Raw genomic sequence first — 16,705 nt, forward strand, 5'->3', positions numbered from 1 at the left:
GCTCTAAAGCACACATCACCCACTAATTTCCATGTTTCCAACAACTATTAAAATGCATGGCATGGACTGTACTAACAGCAGGTTTAGTCAGCAGGATACTACTAGACACATGCTGACCTCTCACAAGTGTAAATGACCAACCACTGCAGAGCAGCCTCACGTTAGCTCCACAGGCTCAGCATTAGCATAGCACTATCATAGACTCAACAGGTGACCTTTCTTTTGTGTTACTCACTCACTGACCCAGTTACTCACAACTCACTGATCTTTTAACACCACACTGTAGCTTCAGGGAGGTGGCCACTTTTATGTAGCTCAGTCTGAAGGATCTGTTTAAACAAATGTGCGCTCTCTGTCATATAAAAGCTCAACTTCAGAAACCACTGTCACTCACACTAAAACGGCCCCTCCCCGTGGTACACCACTGTACAGCGACCTCTGATTTCTGATGAAGCCTGTCTTTCTGCCAATAGACTGAGCAAACTTCTCTATCTCTGTGCTCTCTTTATTTACGTGCCCTGTTAAATCTAATTTGATTCTTCTTCCAAAGCCCCCAGCCTCTATCTACACGTACTAATGCTTCTTCTTTCTAATCTTATTTGCATTCATATTATCCACCCAGGTGGTACACCAATAAGAGGTAAGAGTGCTGAACTGACGTTCACAGAATGAAAACAATACAAATTCATTCTTGCTGTCAATCCATCCATTCACTCGAATCGCCTCCATTTCTGTCCTGTTTACAAAGTCCAAATCCCATTACTTTCATCGGGACCTTCCTTATTTGTCCTGTTTCGTTCCACTAAATTTGTATTCCATTTTTTGTCTATGCTTTATTTCCTCCTTTGTGCTCCGTTGAAGAGCCTGTTAAGCTCACTTGTGATATGCTTGCTGTGGCTCAAATAAGCATATCCAATGACAATTATTTTTTGAAGTATATTTTTTTCTGTTCATTTTTGATTTCTTTTTGGCCATAGCGAATCATGTGTCCCTCTTTTTGTCCAACTAAAACAACCCACATTTTTCCCCTTAGCTGTTCTTGTTCAGCACTAAAAGTATGCACAGATGCTGTGGAATCACGCAGGCATGCTGAAGACAACATTGCCTCTCCTCTGCTTTTTTCTCCCAAAGAATTCTTTCTATCTTTGCCAGCTTTTTTCCATTCTTCTATTTGCTTTCCTCTCCTGTACCTCTACAAAAAAGCCCAAACAACCACTTTTTTGATAAAGTTGATAAAGGTGCTTTTTTCTCTTTCACCTATTTTTCTTGCTTTTCTTGGGTTTGAGAAACATTTTACTTTTTGACTTTTTTCTTCAGGGTTTGGGAAAGGAAACTGTAGAGTCTGGCGAGGATCCCATTGGCTCATTTTTGCCTGTGACAAGGAGCTGGAGAGTTGTTGATGCATACAGTGATTTTTCTGGTCATGTGACACCACACTGCTGATCCCATTGGTGGATTTTTATGGGTGTCTTTTGTAGCTGTTTCAGCTAAAGCAGTGGTTGGTACCTTCTTGTCGGCTCAGGCCGATATTTTGAATTTTGTCTTCTAATACAAATGCATTTTATTTTTCAGCTAAGGGTTGTCAGAAGGTTGTAAGTTGCGTCGACATACATTTCTTGACAAGATTTGCATGTCAGAAACTTTTGTTTCAGAGGGTTCTATGCTGATTTTACTTTAACATGATACTTCAATATTTTTTGAAATAAATGAGCAGCATTTTTTCTATTTTTGTATGCGCTGCCTTTTTTGAACATGGCTTCACACAGATGAAGCCCCAAATTGAAGTCACTTATCAACGATTATGATTTGTGATTGAATATGCTAAAATTCATACCTAAATTTCTTTCTTTCAATTGTCTCCCCTTGTTATGCTGCTTTCTTCTATTGTAAACCTCTTTTGTTGATCCATGTCTCCCTGAAGCGGACTCACTCATCCCCATATTGACCAGTCCAGTGACATGTTGTATATTGAAGGGTTTGCCCCTGACTCCACTCAAATGATTTTTCACATTGGCTTTAGGATGAGTGTCTGTTTAGCCTTCTATGTGACTATTCATTTTATAGAATTACATACTACTGAAGATGGCTTATGTTTTCTGTTTTTTATTTGTCATTTTCTATTTCTTTGTTACTTTAGGTTGATATGAGGAGCAATATATTTGTTCTGCTATGTCGTGCATGATTACAATTTGCAGCGAAACCCTCACTTATAGTTGGATTACAGTCTCCACTGTGCTTCAGCAAGTGGCTCAGGCTGTCGTAGTGATGAGGGCTTTACCAAACAATAGACTTTCACAACCAGAAACTCGAAGTGACGGCTACTCGAGCTTGTGAGCGCAAAGCAAAACTAAAAAAGAACGGGGGGCTTCTTTTTACTTTTGCTTGCCGACCTGTTGTGCCACGCTTTTAACCATGTCCACCCCCACCGCCCCATGTGTTATTCCCAACCAGGAGCGCTGCAGATCGAACAGAGCGAAGAGTCCGACCAGGGCAAGTATGAATGTGTGGCCACCAACAACGACGGCACGCGCTACTCCGCTCCGGCCAATCTCTACGTCAGAGGTAGGAAACCCATCGACTTGTAATGCATGCTAAAAAATACCTCAGGACTAGAATTTAATATGGAAGCTATGACTTGGTTACAAAAGTGTGCAGTGACCTTATTCTACAATGTCGATGTGAGTATGTCGATTGGGTTTGTAAGTTTTTGTTTGCACTTAACTTACCTGCACTGGTGTGAACCTAAACAACTGATCTGTGAGCATTCTTATCCTGCCTTATCCTGATTCCAATTTGGAGAATGTCCTTTGCCAAACATAGTTTAGAAAAAGCAGTCGATGACCCTTAACTATCAGTCCCAATTCTTCCCCAATAGCTGACTCCTTTTGGACCTCTTCCTCATCAAACAAGAAGGACTTTCATTATTGGATTGTACTGTGTTGGCAATTTGGGTATTGTACCGTATTTTCCGGACTATAAGTTGCACCAGCCAAAAAATTCATAATGAAGAAGAAAAAAACATATATAAGTCGCTCTGGAGTATAAGTCGCATCAGCCAAGAAGAAAAAAACATATATTAGTCTCTCCGGAGTATAAGTCGCAGCAGCCATGAAGAAAAAAACATATATTAGTTGCTCCGGATTATAAGTCGCACCAGCCAACAAATTCATGATGAAGAAGAAAAAACATGTAAGTCGCTCGGAAGTATAAGTTGCAGCAGCCAAGAAGAAAAAAACATATATTAGTCACTCCGGAGTATAAGTCGCAGCAGCCAAGAAGAAAAAAACATATATTAGTCACTCTGGAGTATAAGTCGCAAGAAAAAAACATGTATAAGTCGCTCTGGAGTATGGGCATGGAGGCGTAACTGCACCGTTGACAAGCCTCTCCCGGCACCACGTTTTTCAAGTACCCATTTGCAAAGTCGTTCCTCTATGGCCATCTAGCTTGTAGCCCTCAGTGGTACAGGAGCAGCAGATTCTAATCTAGCTTTTATCCCGCTTTTTTTTTTTCATTTTCTTCATTGCAGTAAGAGTAACCTCCGCTTTTCGTCAGTCCCTCACTAGTTTCTCGCTCACTCCAAACTTGTTTTCTGCTGCTCGGTTACCGTTTTTTAAATCTTCGTAGTACAGGAGTAGCAGCGCCCTCTAGCGGCTGTCACTGTGAAAATAACAAACATGTGAAATTATATATTTTGATATTTAAGTCGTACTTGAGTATATATTGCACCCCCAGCCAAACTATGGAAAAAAATGCGACTTATAGTCCGGGAAATACGGTAAGTAAAGTTATGTTCTATTTTGTGGATTTGTCATTGACCAACATTTGCAATTATAGTATTTCAACTAACGTGTGCCTCGTCTAATGCCCATGCACACGGCAAAAAGACTAAAGAAATCCAAAAATTTCACAAATTTCTCACAGCGTACTGTACAAGGGAGTCTCTCTCTGTCGTAACATAACAAGGTCCTTCGAAGTGTTGACGTTGCATCTGGACTCCTTAAACACCTTATACTCTGTGTTCTCCTTGTTTTTTCTCCTTTCTTTATTTCTTTTTTTTTTAAATTTTGCTCTGCATCAAAATACCTACATTCCTCAGAGCTACGAGAAGGTTGGTGTCTTTACTTTTAACACAACACAGTTCCAGTCATACATTTGTGTATTGCAAAGAATCACCTTTTGAACTATAAATCAATTTTTATTTAATCATATCATCATCGTTTTCTATTTTAAGTACATGCGAGTTCACTTTGGTTGCCAGCCGTGTATCATATTGCACATTGAGTCCTTGTCGAGATTGGTCCCTCTCCCAGTGTTTGTCTTTCCAAAACGTGCAGCATGTTTGCATATTTGAGGCGGGCCTCTGGACTAGATTTGCCTCCGTGGGTTGGTCCTATTTGCATGTTTGATCAGCCCATCCACTCGCCCCCTTAAATCTTTCTCCTGTTCATGTTTCTTTCAACACTTGCAGTTGACATACAGGGAAAGGTAGATGTAATAATGTTGATGGGGAAATAAAATCAAATCATCATTAAGAGAGGTTGCAAGAATAGTATTAGAATCATTGCATCCTTGTAGTTAGCGTATGTTATAGCAGTAACAGTGAAAGTGGACAAAGAAAACTTACACTAGCAAAATGATTAATAAAAATTGTAATAAACTTTATAATTTACGTTATAATAATATGGCATTATGAGTAATATTTGATAAATTAGTTGTACTTGTGCTTGTAGATTTTACCTCTGCCCCTCAGGTTCTCACTTAAATATTTAAACACACAAGCTCCTTTTAGAGATAAAAAAAAAGAAGAAAAAAATCAATAATTAACTGTTAGAAGTTAGACAGTCAAGTGTTGCTGTAAACGCAACCAGCCTCCCCTGAGATTCCTCACTTCCCGTGGTAAGGATGTTTCTGCAGGAATCCATGAAAGAGTAATGCTGCGCCACCCACAAAACATGACAGATGTAAAATGCAAATGAACAGGATAATGTTGTGTCTATGGGGAGCATGAGCCAATTCCATATTAATTAAATATTGAAGATGAGAACGCAGTTAATAATGCAAACAGTTCCTCTATTAGATTTCCTCCCTGGAGATTTTTGAGGCTGCTTTGTGAATTAGTAGATGGAAAGCGCCAGATTGGAAATCACATTCAGTGTTGAGGGTTAAGAGTTTTATTTATTTATTTTTTTAAGTTCCACAATAATATTCTATCCTTTTCCCCATTTAAGTTGCCCTGCACCTCAGCAGTGCACTGAAAAAAAAAATTCCTCTTCACTTCAATATGCCATAGCACTAACCTGCAGCGCTTTACACCCACCCCTTTCTTTGTGTGCATGAAAACCTCTTTACATGCTCGGTCTCAATGTACACTATGGAGGCTATTGCTATAGTTGCTATTGAGTTGACACTAGGGCTGTCAGTGTACAAAACCGATGTGTCGATGGCATTTTTCTTCAAAGAGAGAAAATACAGTGGGTTCAGGAAGTCATGTCATTTACGTGTTATTACGTTGGAATCCAAATCTGCAGTGAAAATGCCATATTTATTTATTTTTCATTCTTAAAGAAATCTAAACACAGGCTCACACCTTTCTGTGTCATGGGCAAGCACTGGATTTTACTGGTTTGTAGTGATTGTTTGAAAAGGTCTGAACACTTTCTGAACCCACTGTAGCACTGTATGAAAATCCTTAGATGCAAGTTTTTTTCCATCATGCTACAATAAATTGCCTTTTTTAATTATAAACAGAACAGCATTGTATTTGATGGCCCTAGCGCAAAGTCAGTGTCTAAAAAAAAAACGGATATCCTCTCTGTTACATGCGTGAATCTGTGAAGTCTTCTCTCGTGGCGTGATGTGAGAATGTGTTACGAGTTGCGACACATTGCTTCACATCAGCTGGACGTACACAGCCTCGAGTGCTGTCCACTCTCCAGTTCTCCGCACACTTGAGTGATGTCGTGCATGTTTTTTTTTTTCATGTGCTATTGTGACTAGTGAATTCTCTATCTAAACTGATTAGGCTGCATTCACATGATTTATTTATATTCCCTCTTTGGTCATGTTTTGCCTGCTCACACGTCTCCCGGTTATTTTTTGCAGTCCGCCGAGTGCCGCCGCGCTTTTCTATCCCACCCACTGACAACGAGATCATGCCGGGCGGGAGCGTCAACATCACGTGCGTGGCCGTGGGATCGCCCATGCCTTACGTCAAGTGGATGCTGGGGGCCGAGGACCTCACCCCGGAGGACGACATGCCCATCGGACGCAACGTGCTGGAACTGACCGACGTGCGGCAGTCGGCCAACTACACCTGTGTGGCCATGTCCACGCTCGGGGTGATCGAGGCTGTGGCGCAGATCACCGTCAAAGGTAGAGGCGGCGGTCTGAAATCACACGGTTGTGTCCTTGCGGTCATCGGGTTTGTTTGTGTGGATTGGCAGCTGTGGCTATGTAGCTTGGCACCAGAGCTGCATTGGTGGATGCACCAATCTGATACTGGTATCCGATATTGGAGCTGATACTGAAAAAATACGATATTGGGCTGCAAAATCCGATACAGTACCGATTCCACCTAAATCTAAGTGAATACATGCTGTCTATCATTTTAAAGGGGAGAACCAGGGGAATTCAATTGTTTAACGTATTTTCCAGACTATAAGTCGCACCAGAGTATAAGGCGCATGAGCCATAAAATGCCTAATGAGGAAAAAAAAAAACAGGCTGAATAGGCAGATGGTATGCTAACCTAACATATTAAACAACTAACTAAATAGGTGTCTGGTATGTTAATGTCAGATAAACAGTTCAGATAACAATAGCATTAAAAAGTTGTACCTCTACCTGTAGCCATCTAGCTTTTAGCCCGTGGTTAGCTTTCGTTTGTTTGCTGGCATTGCGGTTTAAAGAGAAACTGCCGCTTTCTCGCTCACTCCAAACTTTCTTTCTGCAGCTCGATTAGCCTGCAGTGCCCCCTAGCGGCATATGAAATTATATATTTGAATTAAAAACAAGGGAAAAAAATCACATATTAGTCCCTCCATATAAGACTATAAGTATAAGACTGCCAAACTATGAAAAAAAAGTGTGATTTATTGTCTGGAAAATACAGACTATAGTTTTAACCTCCGTAAATGTATGTTTGATCGCCGTGCAAAATGCTGCGGTTAGCATCAGTATGCTAAAGGTAGCAGAAGCATGCTAATCAAGGCTGGGACAGAAACTATGATAGAAATACCTAAAGTAGCCTAATACAATAGAACAACCACTGCTGAAGCCAAATGTTTGTATTACAGTTAAGAAATAACTGATCTAACATATTTGTAATCTGTCACCTGAGGATATTTAGTGTAGAAAAGTCCAGTGATCCTTGTTAAATGTTTATCAATAGATATAATTGATCATGGCAATAAAATATGACTTTATTGATCTTGTAATGGAGAAAAGAGTCAATTAAATGCATCTAAATGTTGGTGAATATTAGTCAAATCCAGTCAATAAAAACTATAATTAGCTCCCAAGCTAGCGCCGCGGTACTGTACATCTCCCAATCCACTTCCTGAGTTAGCAGAAAGCCGAGGCAGTTCTTTAAAGCAAAGTTATTTACTTCACATCCCGCGATAAGTCATCTACGGAGGCTTGTCGAAGAGGCTTCAGACCAGCACCGGCACCGGCCTCACTGCGTTTTAGATCCTAGATTGAGAATTTAGTGAAGTGCTTATCTCTCAGGCCGGAGATCTCCAAAGCCACAAGCTCAGTTTTCCGTTTGCCGGCAGTGGAAGCAACACGCAGGGGTGGCAAAACGTCTGGTGTCCCATGTAGGCGGCGGGTACTTATCTTCCTGTAATCATATCGACTGTATATGGTGGGAAAGATATCACCAACTTAAATACACGTGGGACAGGCGAGCTTACACAGGGTTGCGCTTTGTTTTTGTTTTTTTTTCCTCAACGTAACATAGATATTAGTCACAATATAACTGTCTGACACTCCACTCCCCAGAAGCACACTCCACATGGCATATAAAGACAATCTATTGCCCTGATATCTCCAGCATGTGCCACGGCGAGGCGAATTAAAGCCATAAATTTACCTGTTAAATTATTAACGGTATAAACACTAGGGGAAAATGGGAGATTAACGGCGGGCGGGCTTTTCCAGCTGCTGCACGCGGACCGGCCCCTTGTTATATACGCATTCGTACAGTGTTTTCAAATGCGAACGAGAAAAGCGTTAAAGATTATCAGCCTCCTTTAGGAATAATATACAGAGTAGTACATCATCAATATTGAGTGCAGTGAGCTGGTAAATGAACGCTAGCGATATACTTCAACACTCAACAAATTAAAAGCGGTCTCTATGGCTTATAGCGCCGAATTAATCAACTTGGTCTAACTGAGCAATATTTGTGATTTTTCTTCTTTTTTTTTTGCATGCGGTTTTATTAAAATTGATGTAGCTTTGATTATGCCAGCTTTGCCTAAGGCCCCAGGCGTCCCCGTGGCGACCGAGGGAATGACTATACACATTAGAGGTTACGGCAGCAGATGAAACAATAGGGGTGATGGGAGCTGTAGTCCCAGTGGCCGCATTGGGTTAAGGTATACATTTTGTTTTTGTTTCTCTGTGGGATAATTGTCTCCTGCATTTCACTCACCTGTCAGTCAGGAGTGCCAAGCTGGAGGTTGTAACCTATTGTGCATGTTTTGGGTTGAGGGGAGCAGATGGAGGAAACCACCCAGGCAAGGAGAGAGCATGTAAATTACATCCAAAAGTACAGTGTTCTGTTTTGAAAGGCTCCATGCATCCCTGCGATGCCCAGGTCGATGCAGAGTACGATGCACAAAAAGATATCTGAATTTAAAATGACTATCTATTCATTTTAGTCAATTCAAATCAAGTTGTTTTGTAAAGCCCAATATCACAATAGGAGTTGCCTCACAAGGCTGCACTCTGTAATTTTAATAAGAATCTGCCAGCGGCACTTGAAATGAGAAAAATCATCTTATTTCAGGTAAATTGAGATTTAATACCGAGACCAGTGCAATGAGATTTGTTTAATTACATGCTGTAGCTACTCTTAATTAAACTTCACACGATATCTTTTTTGCAGTTTATTACTCTTGTGTGGTAGTAGCCGTAGTGTTTAAAGCAGTGGTGTAAGATTACTAGAAATACTTTCATGCAGTGGTATATCTATAGTCAGGGCCGGCCCAAGCCTTCATGGGGCCCTAAGCAGAATTTGACTGGGGGCCCGACAGAAGTGTCAGCCTCACACAGATTCAACAATTGATGATTCACATTCCACACACACAACTCACACAACTCCACTCATGTAATCATCCATGACTACTTTTACCAACAATAAGGCACCAGAACAATTCCCAGTAGGCAACACAAGACATAATTATTTTTTTTTTTTTATTTATCTAAAAATGTTACGGTTTGCTACAAAGTAATCAAATCCTAATGCAATTTACTGACAGTTTTAACCTTTGAATGAGTTCTAAACTGGTCGAAAGAAAGAAAAAATATATATTTTAAATTCAAAATGGTAAAACGTTGCATCAAAGATAAATGCACGCAGTCAACTTTAAAATAATGTAAAATATAAAAGGAAATATCATTGTTTTATCGTGTTATTTACTATTATATATTACATTCTTGGAAGCATTTCTTAAACATTATTTGAAGTAAAATATTCTGGCGCTCTTATGGCCCCTCTGGTGGCCTTGGGGCCCTTAGCAGCTGCTTGGGCTGACTATAGGCTGGGCCCGGCCCTGTCAACAATAGTAGCAATCAGTTAACCAACACTTCTTCCTCTCATTCCGGCTTCAACCTGAGTAATATTTCTGTCCCGTTCTGTTTTCAGCATTGCCCAAAGCCCCTGGCGTCCCCGTGGTGACCGAGCGAACAGCCACGAGCATCACCCTCACATGGGACTCCGGGAACCCCGAGCCGGTCACCTACTACATCATTCAGCACAAGTCCAAGTACTCCGAGGACAACTACAAGGAGATCGACGGAGTCGCCACGACCCGCTACAGCGTCGGAGGCCTCAGCCCCTACTCCGACTACGAGTTCAGAGTGGTGGCGGTCAACAACATCGGAAGGGGACCGCCCAGCGAGGTCATCGAAGCCAAAACCGCGGAGCAGGCGCCGAGCACGGCCCCGCGGCAGGTCCGAGGTCACATGCTGAGCGCCACCACGGCCGTTATCCACTGGGACGAACCGGAGGAAGCCAACGGGCAGATTATGGGTTACAGAGTCTACTATACCATGGATTCAACTCAACATGTTAATCTGTGGGAGAAGCAGATTGTTCGGGGGTCCAACTTTGTCACCATTCAAGGCCTGATCCCCAACAAGACCTACTACATCAAAGTATTGGCCTACACATCAGTGGGCGATGGGCCGCTTTCACCAGATCTGCAGATCATAGCCAAAACCGGAGGTGAGCATAGCAAGCCATTATCGATGCATAATTACTGCGAAACTCCAAAAACTTCCGCCGTTCTTTGGTGTCTGTTCTGCAACCCTCATTAGTGGTAGCTGCAGAAACATCAGGTAGCCGGTACAACCCCTTGATCACACCGGGACTCATATAAAAGAAATAAACTTCACATAGTTTTCGCTATTTTTTTATTATGCTTGAAAGAGGAGAGCTTCTTAGATGTACAATGTGGGACTAGTTGAAAAGTTCTGACCACAAAGTAGCATCTGTTTTTTGGTTTGTTTGTTTGTTTGTTTGCTTTAATAGTTGTACGCGGAGAAAGGCTATCATAACTAATGAGCGTGTCCCCTCGTTTTCGTATTTCCTAGTTCCCTCCCAACCGACTGACTTCAAAGGCGAGGCCAAATCAGAAACAAGCATTTTGCTCTCATGGGTCACACCAGCGCAGACCGGACAGGAGAACCAGATCACAGGATATGAGCTTATGTACAGGAAGAGGGACGACAAAGAGGAGGTAAGGATTTTTGAAATATCTGGTATCATCAGACATCGGACCAATAAGCGCTGATGGTTAAAATTATTTTGACAATGTAGCATTTGTTGTAGAAGTTCAGGGGTGGGAGAAATAGTAGTATTAAGTAAGGAGTCAACAAACAGGAATCCTTAGTAGAGGTCGATTAATGGGCCGATATTTGGGGATTTTACAATATCGGCCTATCCAGCGCCGATAAAAGACGATATCTCTGGAAGCGAAAGTGATAGAGACTTTGCATTGGAAAGAGCAACGTCAGGGCTTTAAAACGAGTTTTCCCTAAACTTCCTAGGCCTCAGGGGAACAGAGAAACATTGTAATGAAATTTGGTTAGCTACAAAGCTACGTTGACTGACTAAAGTTAGCTAACTTCACTAAACCTCAGTGAATATGGACATGCTGTATGTCATTTTGAAGCTAAGAACGTGGAGAGTTCAATCACTGAGTTAGTTTTAACCTCCGCAATTGTATTTTTGATCACTGTGCAAAATGCCACGTTTAGCAACAACATGCTAATGCTAACAGCAGCTAATCAAGGCTGGGACAGAATCTATGATGGGGTCAATCAAAGGAATGAAATAAAATTGGCCACTGCTGGAGTGTTTTTACTGGATTACGGACCAGACTTGGGAAGAATCGGACAAAAATATCGGCATCGGCCAATAAAAATCCCCAAATATCGTCCTTAGAAAAACCCATATCAGTCGAACTCTAATCCTAAGAGATCAACAAAGATTTTCAATTCATAATCCGATCAGTCTAATCAGCCGGATCGTAGCAACAGTTTGGCATTTCTGCTGAACTCTGAACTCCACCCACAATGCCATCCCAGTCTACACTGATTTCAATGATGTGACAAAAGTCGAAGGGGTCTGAAAGTGTGCCCGCTCTCTGCCACAGAAACGCATCAGTTTTGAACCCACCACCACGTACTTGCTGAAGGACTTGAAGCCCTTCACCACTTATACTTTCCGACTGGCTGCTCGCAGTAAACACGGAGTGGGAGCTTACACCAACGAGATCTCGGCAGAAACCCCTCAGACACGTAGGTCCTCTTCCTTATCTAACACAGCTTTAAACGGTTTGGAACGGAAACATATTTTCAAATGCATTTTCAAACTTTACGTCTGCCGAAAAATCCCCCCTAAAGTGATAAAAATGTCACGAAGGTCCTGACTGCTGATAAGAAGACTATATTTTTTTTTACCCTCACCGATCTGATGCATTTGAAAATAGCGGAGACGTAAACATTGGAGGTAGCAGATAGGTGTTTTTTTTTGTTGCAGTCTACGTGACCATGCAGTATTCACTTTGAAAAGGTTGCATGGACAGCGTACACGGGCTTTCTGTGAAGTCAGGAGACAAGGTTGGGAAAAACTTGGTTCCCTCCACCTTTGTTGTGGAAGAAAAAAAAACATTTTGATCCAAATGAATGATGGGGGTTTCAAATATTTATATGGCAAACGCCCTTGCGAAATAAAAGGGGCATGATTGGTCGGGAAGTCGCCTTGTCTCTTTGCATTACATGTCGGCCCAACAGCAGAAACGACAGAAAGAAAAAACTTGCATTGAGCTTTTTACTGAGGGCAAAAAATTGACAGTTTATTATGATTTTGGACCATCAATTCTCATTTTTATGGATACTGCGGAATAGGGGCATCATAGAAAGCTCAATGTGCTTATGTAGATGTTTTCAATCAGTGTGTTTATCAGAGATCTCAGATGTGAACATTTCTCAAAAAGACATCTCAGGTCAAAACGGTTTAAAGCACATTGCCACACCAGCAAAACACAGTTCATTATTGATGTTCATTACATTTTTCCCAACAAATTGTCAAATCTGAGATCTGTGAAAGATCATAGCTAAGAGCAGGTAAGTCCAAATGGCGGAGCGTCAGGTGGATAGACATGCATGATCATGTGCTATGATAAACTTAATGAGACATGTCTCCTTGGGAAGTTCTCTGTTGTACAATCAGGCTTTTACCACAAACCAACAGGCTTCGGAAAGGTTGGTGACCAGATTTCTACTTTGACCTAGCTCAAGCATCAACCTTTATGTTTTTGGATTGATGGTAATTGCTTGCAAAGTTTATTTCAGTTGGAATGGTTTATCAACCACACGCCTAGGAAAACAAGTCAGATTAGCAATTAGCAAAGGTGTATGATTGTTCCCTCTTTTTGTTAACTCTATGGCAAAGGTAGGTTTTGTATCAAGCTCACATATATTCATCACCATTGCGCACCGTTTCAGTTGGTTCCTTTATCGTTTCTTCTTTGTATTTCCCATTTATTTCAAAAAAAGCTTTATTTATCCTTTTTTATTTTTGTCGTGATTTGTCCTCATTTTGTGTTATCTTTTTTCCTTTTCGGTTTCGGTCACCATCTCTACCACCGCCATCCCCATCATCATCATCATCGTTATCCTATCCCGCCCCCCCCCAAAAAAAAACCTCCTTCCAAAAAAAATCAAACGTCCGACAAAACCTCCAACTACAAAACAAACTGCACACAACCAGAGCCCTCCGGCCCGCCCCAAGACATCAAATGTTTCAGCCCAAGCTCCACCAACATCCTGGTAAGTTGGCGCCCCCCATCGATGGACTTGCAAAACGGGATCATAACCAAATACGCCGTCCAATACACGGCGATCGACGGGGAGGACGCAACTACGCATCAAGTCGATAATGTCCCGCCGGAGGCCACGCAGTACCTTTTGGAAAATTTGGAAAAATGGACTGAGTACCGTGTCACAGTGACCGCCCATACAGATGTGGGATCAGGTCCCGAGAGTCTGCCCCAACTGGTCCGGACAGAGGAGGACGGTATGTGCCCCGCCCCCCCCACAAAAAAAGCTGCTTAACCCCGCCTCCCCTTCCTAGCAATTACTAACAACTCTCTGCAAACTCTCATCTTCTTTGCCTGCTCCTGTCGGCAAATTTTTCGGGGACTTTTTTTTTTGTACCTCACTCAAACTGCGACAACTTTTTTGCTTTTTTTTTTTTTTTCTCTCAAACTTTGCGGCTCAATTTCAACATATGGTATGGTATTTTTCACCCCCACGTTGGGCCTCTGAACTTCCAACTCCCCAACTGTCTGTCACTGCAGTTTTTTGAATGGCAGGATTTTTTTTTTTTTATTGACTTGACTTTTTTGGGGGAACTTGGCCAAGCGACAAGTTTCTAGACAGTGGGAACAAAACAAAGATGGAAGATTTTTTTTTTTTTTTTCTTGTGTCTTTTTTCTGAGGCCATTTTTGAAAACAATTTTGCCACCCATGTGATACAATCATTTTGTAATCATTTTTCCTTGCACCATAGCCAAAAATTCTTGCGGTCCTTCAAGTCTTTGTGACACTTGAAGCCCACTTTTGGCTCCATTTTTCTATTTTGGCAAAACACATTTTTATTCCATGTTTTGAAACCCCACTCATTTTTACTGTTTCAAGAGTAGGTCAGTTGTCAGACCTGTTTTTGATGTTGTTTTTTTTACCCCCTTACCATTGTTGAAATATTGATGTCATGCAATGCCTGTTGCAGTTTGCTACACTTTTGTAATTTTTTTGTCACTGCAGCGCCTTTCTACTCGAGCAAGCGGGCAGAATTGAAGCCGTAGGTGAGGGGTTCGCTATAATTGTGACCTTTTTTCTTCTATCCCCATGATGTTCCTCCAGTTCCCAGCGGGCCACCTCGTAAAGTTGAGGTGGAGGCTGTCAACTCCTCGTCAATTAAAGTGATCTGGCGTTCTCCCACGCCCACCAAGCAGCACGGTCAGATCCGGGGGTACCAGGTGCACTATGTCAGGATGGTTAATGGGGAGCCCACAGGACAGCCAGTCATCAAGGACATCCTGATTGATGATGCCCAGGTATGGCACCCTCCTCCCGCCCGCACCTCATCTCTCACACAGGCACGCACTTCCTCTCTTCCCAAATCACCCTCAAACCCGGTGTCAGTCTGTCAGCTAATTACAGCACAGTGCTATCTACTCGTTTACAGCGAGAGAGCTTTGTATAGTGATTATAAAATCTCACAATATGAACAATGGACGGATGTGCCGGATGAGTATTTTAAATGAGGAAGTAGTCATGCGGTAATTATGCACTGGTATCCAGATTTCTTTTCCTCAGCATTTCAACTTAGCTCTGTAATACAATAAAGTTCAACTTAGCCTTAAAGGGATGTTTTAGGATTTTTGACAATCATGCTAAGAGCCGCACTCCGATTGGCCAAGAGCCGCATGCGGCTCGAGAGCCGCGTGTTGGCCACCCCTGTCCTAGAGTGTTGTTGATTTCTGGAGATTTGTTTTCTTTTTTTTCTTTTTATTCATGCAGTCCTTATATTTGAAGAGTTCAGTGGCGCTAGGCTAGTGCTAGGCTAGCGCATTTCTACGGTAACAGCTAGCCTGCTTTAAAAACAGTCAGACACATTCCACAGTGCACCTGAGGCAAATCACTTATAACACCAGACTAGAAATGTCTGTGTTGATAGAGTCATTTTTGAAATTTGAAGAATTTAATGATGCTAGGCTAGCGCATGTCTATGCTAACTAGTAGCCTGCATTAAAAACAGTCTGACCCAAGCACAGTGCACCTGAGGCAAATCACTTATTCTGTAGCACCAGACTACCGATATAAATGTCTGTGACGACTGAGTAATTTTAATTTTTGATTATTTAATTTTTTTTCTTTTAAAAGAACTTATATTTGAGCAGCATCAGCTTCCTGGTTGTAAGCTACACAGCGGCGGAGTGATCTGCTAGCTTACCGGATCTACTGTAGTTTGTTTACCTAAGGCCGGCATTACTACACATGGAATTCACAAAGGAGCTTTCTACAAATCAGATATGGCAACGTTTGGAGGACAACCCGATGATTTTGAAGAGGTTTTTAATGCAGGCTACTAGTTACCAGATATCAACAACACACTTGATAACTAGGAAATGAGGCCCTATGCCAAAAAATCCTGAAATATCCCTTTAATGTAGACATATGAATATAGATCCATTATGAACATACAATCCATCAGACATTGCTTCAATACAAATGTAATAACAATGGTGCATAACTTTGTGTCTACTGTATATTCTACCACAATATCTGTCCCTGGCCTGACGCGTTTCCTCCCTTTTTCTTTTCATAATCCTTTTCACGGCCAGACGGAATATGATGATTCGACTGAACATGTGAGTAGTCATTCCTGCTGTTCATTATATAAATGGAAATTGAATGTGTGCACTTGCCATTTTACTGCGGTAATGTTAATGCTCACGTCCTGCTTTTTTTTCCAATAACACAAGCCCGACCCAATATGTTTAGGTAGAGCGCTATTGATTGTATGTGAAAAGGTTTAAATTCAATTAGAGATCACTGATAACACCACTTTGTTTCCACATCCATTAAAAAAGGCCTTATCAAAACTAGCCCCCCTCGCTGAAGCATGCCCCAATTTCAAGCATAGGCTGGTGTAATTATGCTACCGTCACGCAGCCACTTTTATCTCACTCCTATTTTTATGGCCTATTTTTGCAAGTCAGCAACTAAATGTCCTGCCACTGAAGTCCCTTTTACTTTTCACAGGAAATGATCATTTCAGAGCTGCAGGCTGAGACCACGTACTCAGTGACAGTAGCGGCTTATACCACAAAGGGCGATGGCGCACGCAGCAAACCAAAACTGGTCACCACCACTGGAGCAGGTACATCTCAGCATTTTATAA

General features: G+C 41.7%; 1 protein-coding gene across 39 annotated transcripts in view; it reads left to right on the forward strand.

Annotated features, from left to right (window-relative positions):
• LOC306980831 (receptor-type tyrosine-protein phosphatase delta) overlaps positions 1-16,705 on the forward strand; it is a 441,722-nt gene that overhangs the window by 384,141 nt on the left and 40,876 nt on the right. For 10 of the 39 annotated variants that reach the window (XM_079580272.1, XM_079580307.1, XM_079580305.1 and 7 more), the window contains 11 exons: positions 623-640; positions 2,452-2,562; positions 4,100-4,111; positions 6,106-6,375; positions 9,875-10,456; positions 10,825-10,970; positions 11,889-12,033; positions 13,508-13,813; positions 14,662-14,855; positions 16,146-16,172; positions 16,567-16,684. In XM_079580272.1, the coding sequence (XP_079436398.1) occupies positions 623-640; positions 2,452-2,562; positions 4,100-4,111; positions 6,106-6,375; positions 9,875-10,456; positions 10,825-10,970; positions 11,889-12,033; positions 13,508-13,813; positions 14,662-14,855; positions 16,146-16,172; positions 16,567-16,684 (1,929 nt within the window). The remainder of the gene's footprint in view (positions 1-622; positions 641-2,451; positions 2,563-4,099; positions 4,112-6,105; positions 6,376-9,874; positions 10,457-10,824; positions 10,971-11,888; positions 12,034-13,507; positions 13,814-14,661; positions 14,856-16,145; positions 16,173-16,566; positions 16,685-16,705) is intronic. The other 29 variants (XM_079580308.1, XM_079580309.1, XM_079580276.1 and 26 more) reach the window with 7 other exon arrangements.

This window comes from Gobius niger (assembly GCF_951799975.1).
Source record: "Gobius niger genome assembly, chromosome: 21".
Classification (NCBI taxonomy): Eukaryota; Metazoa; Chordata; class Actinopteri; order Gobiiformes; family Gobiidae; genus Gobius; species Gobius niger.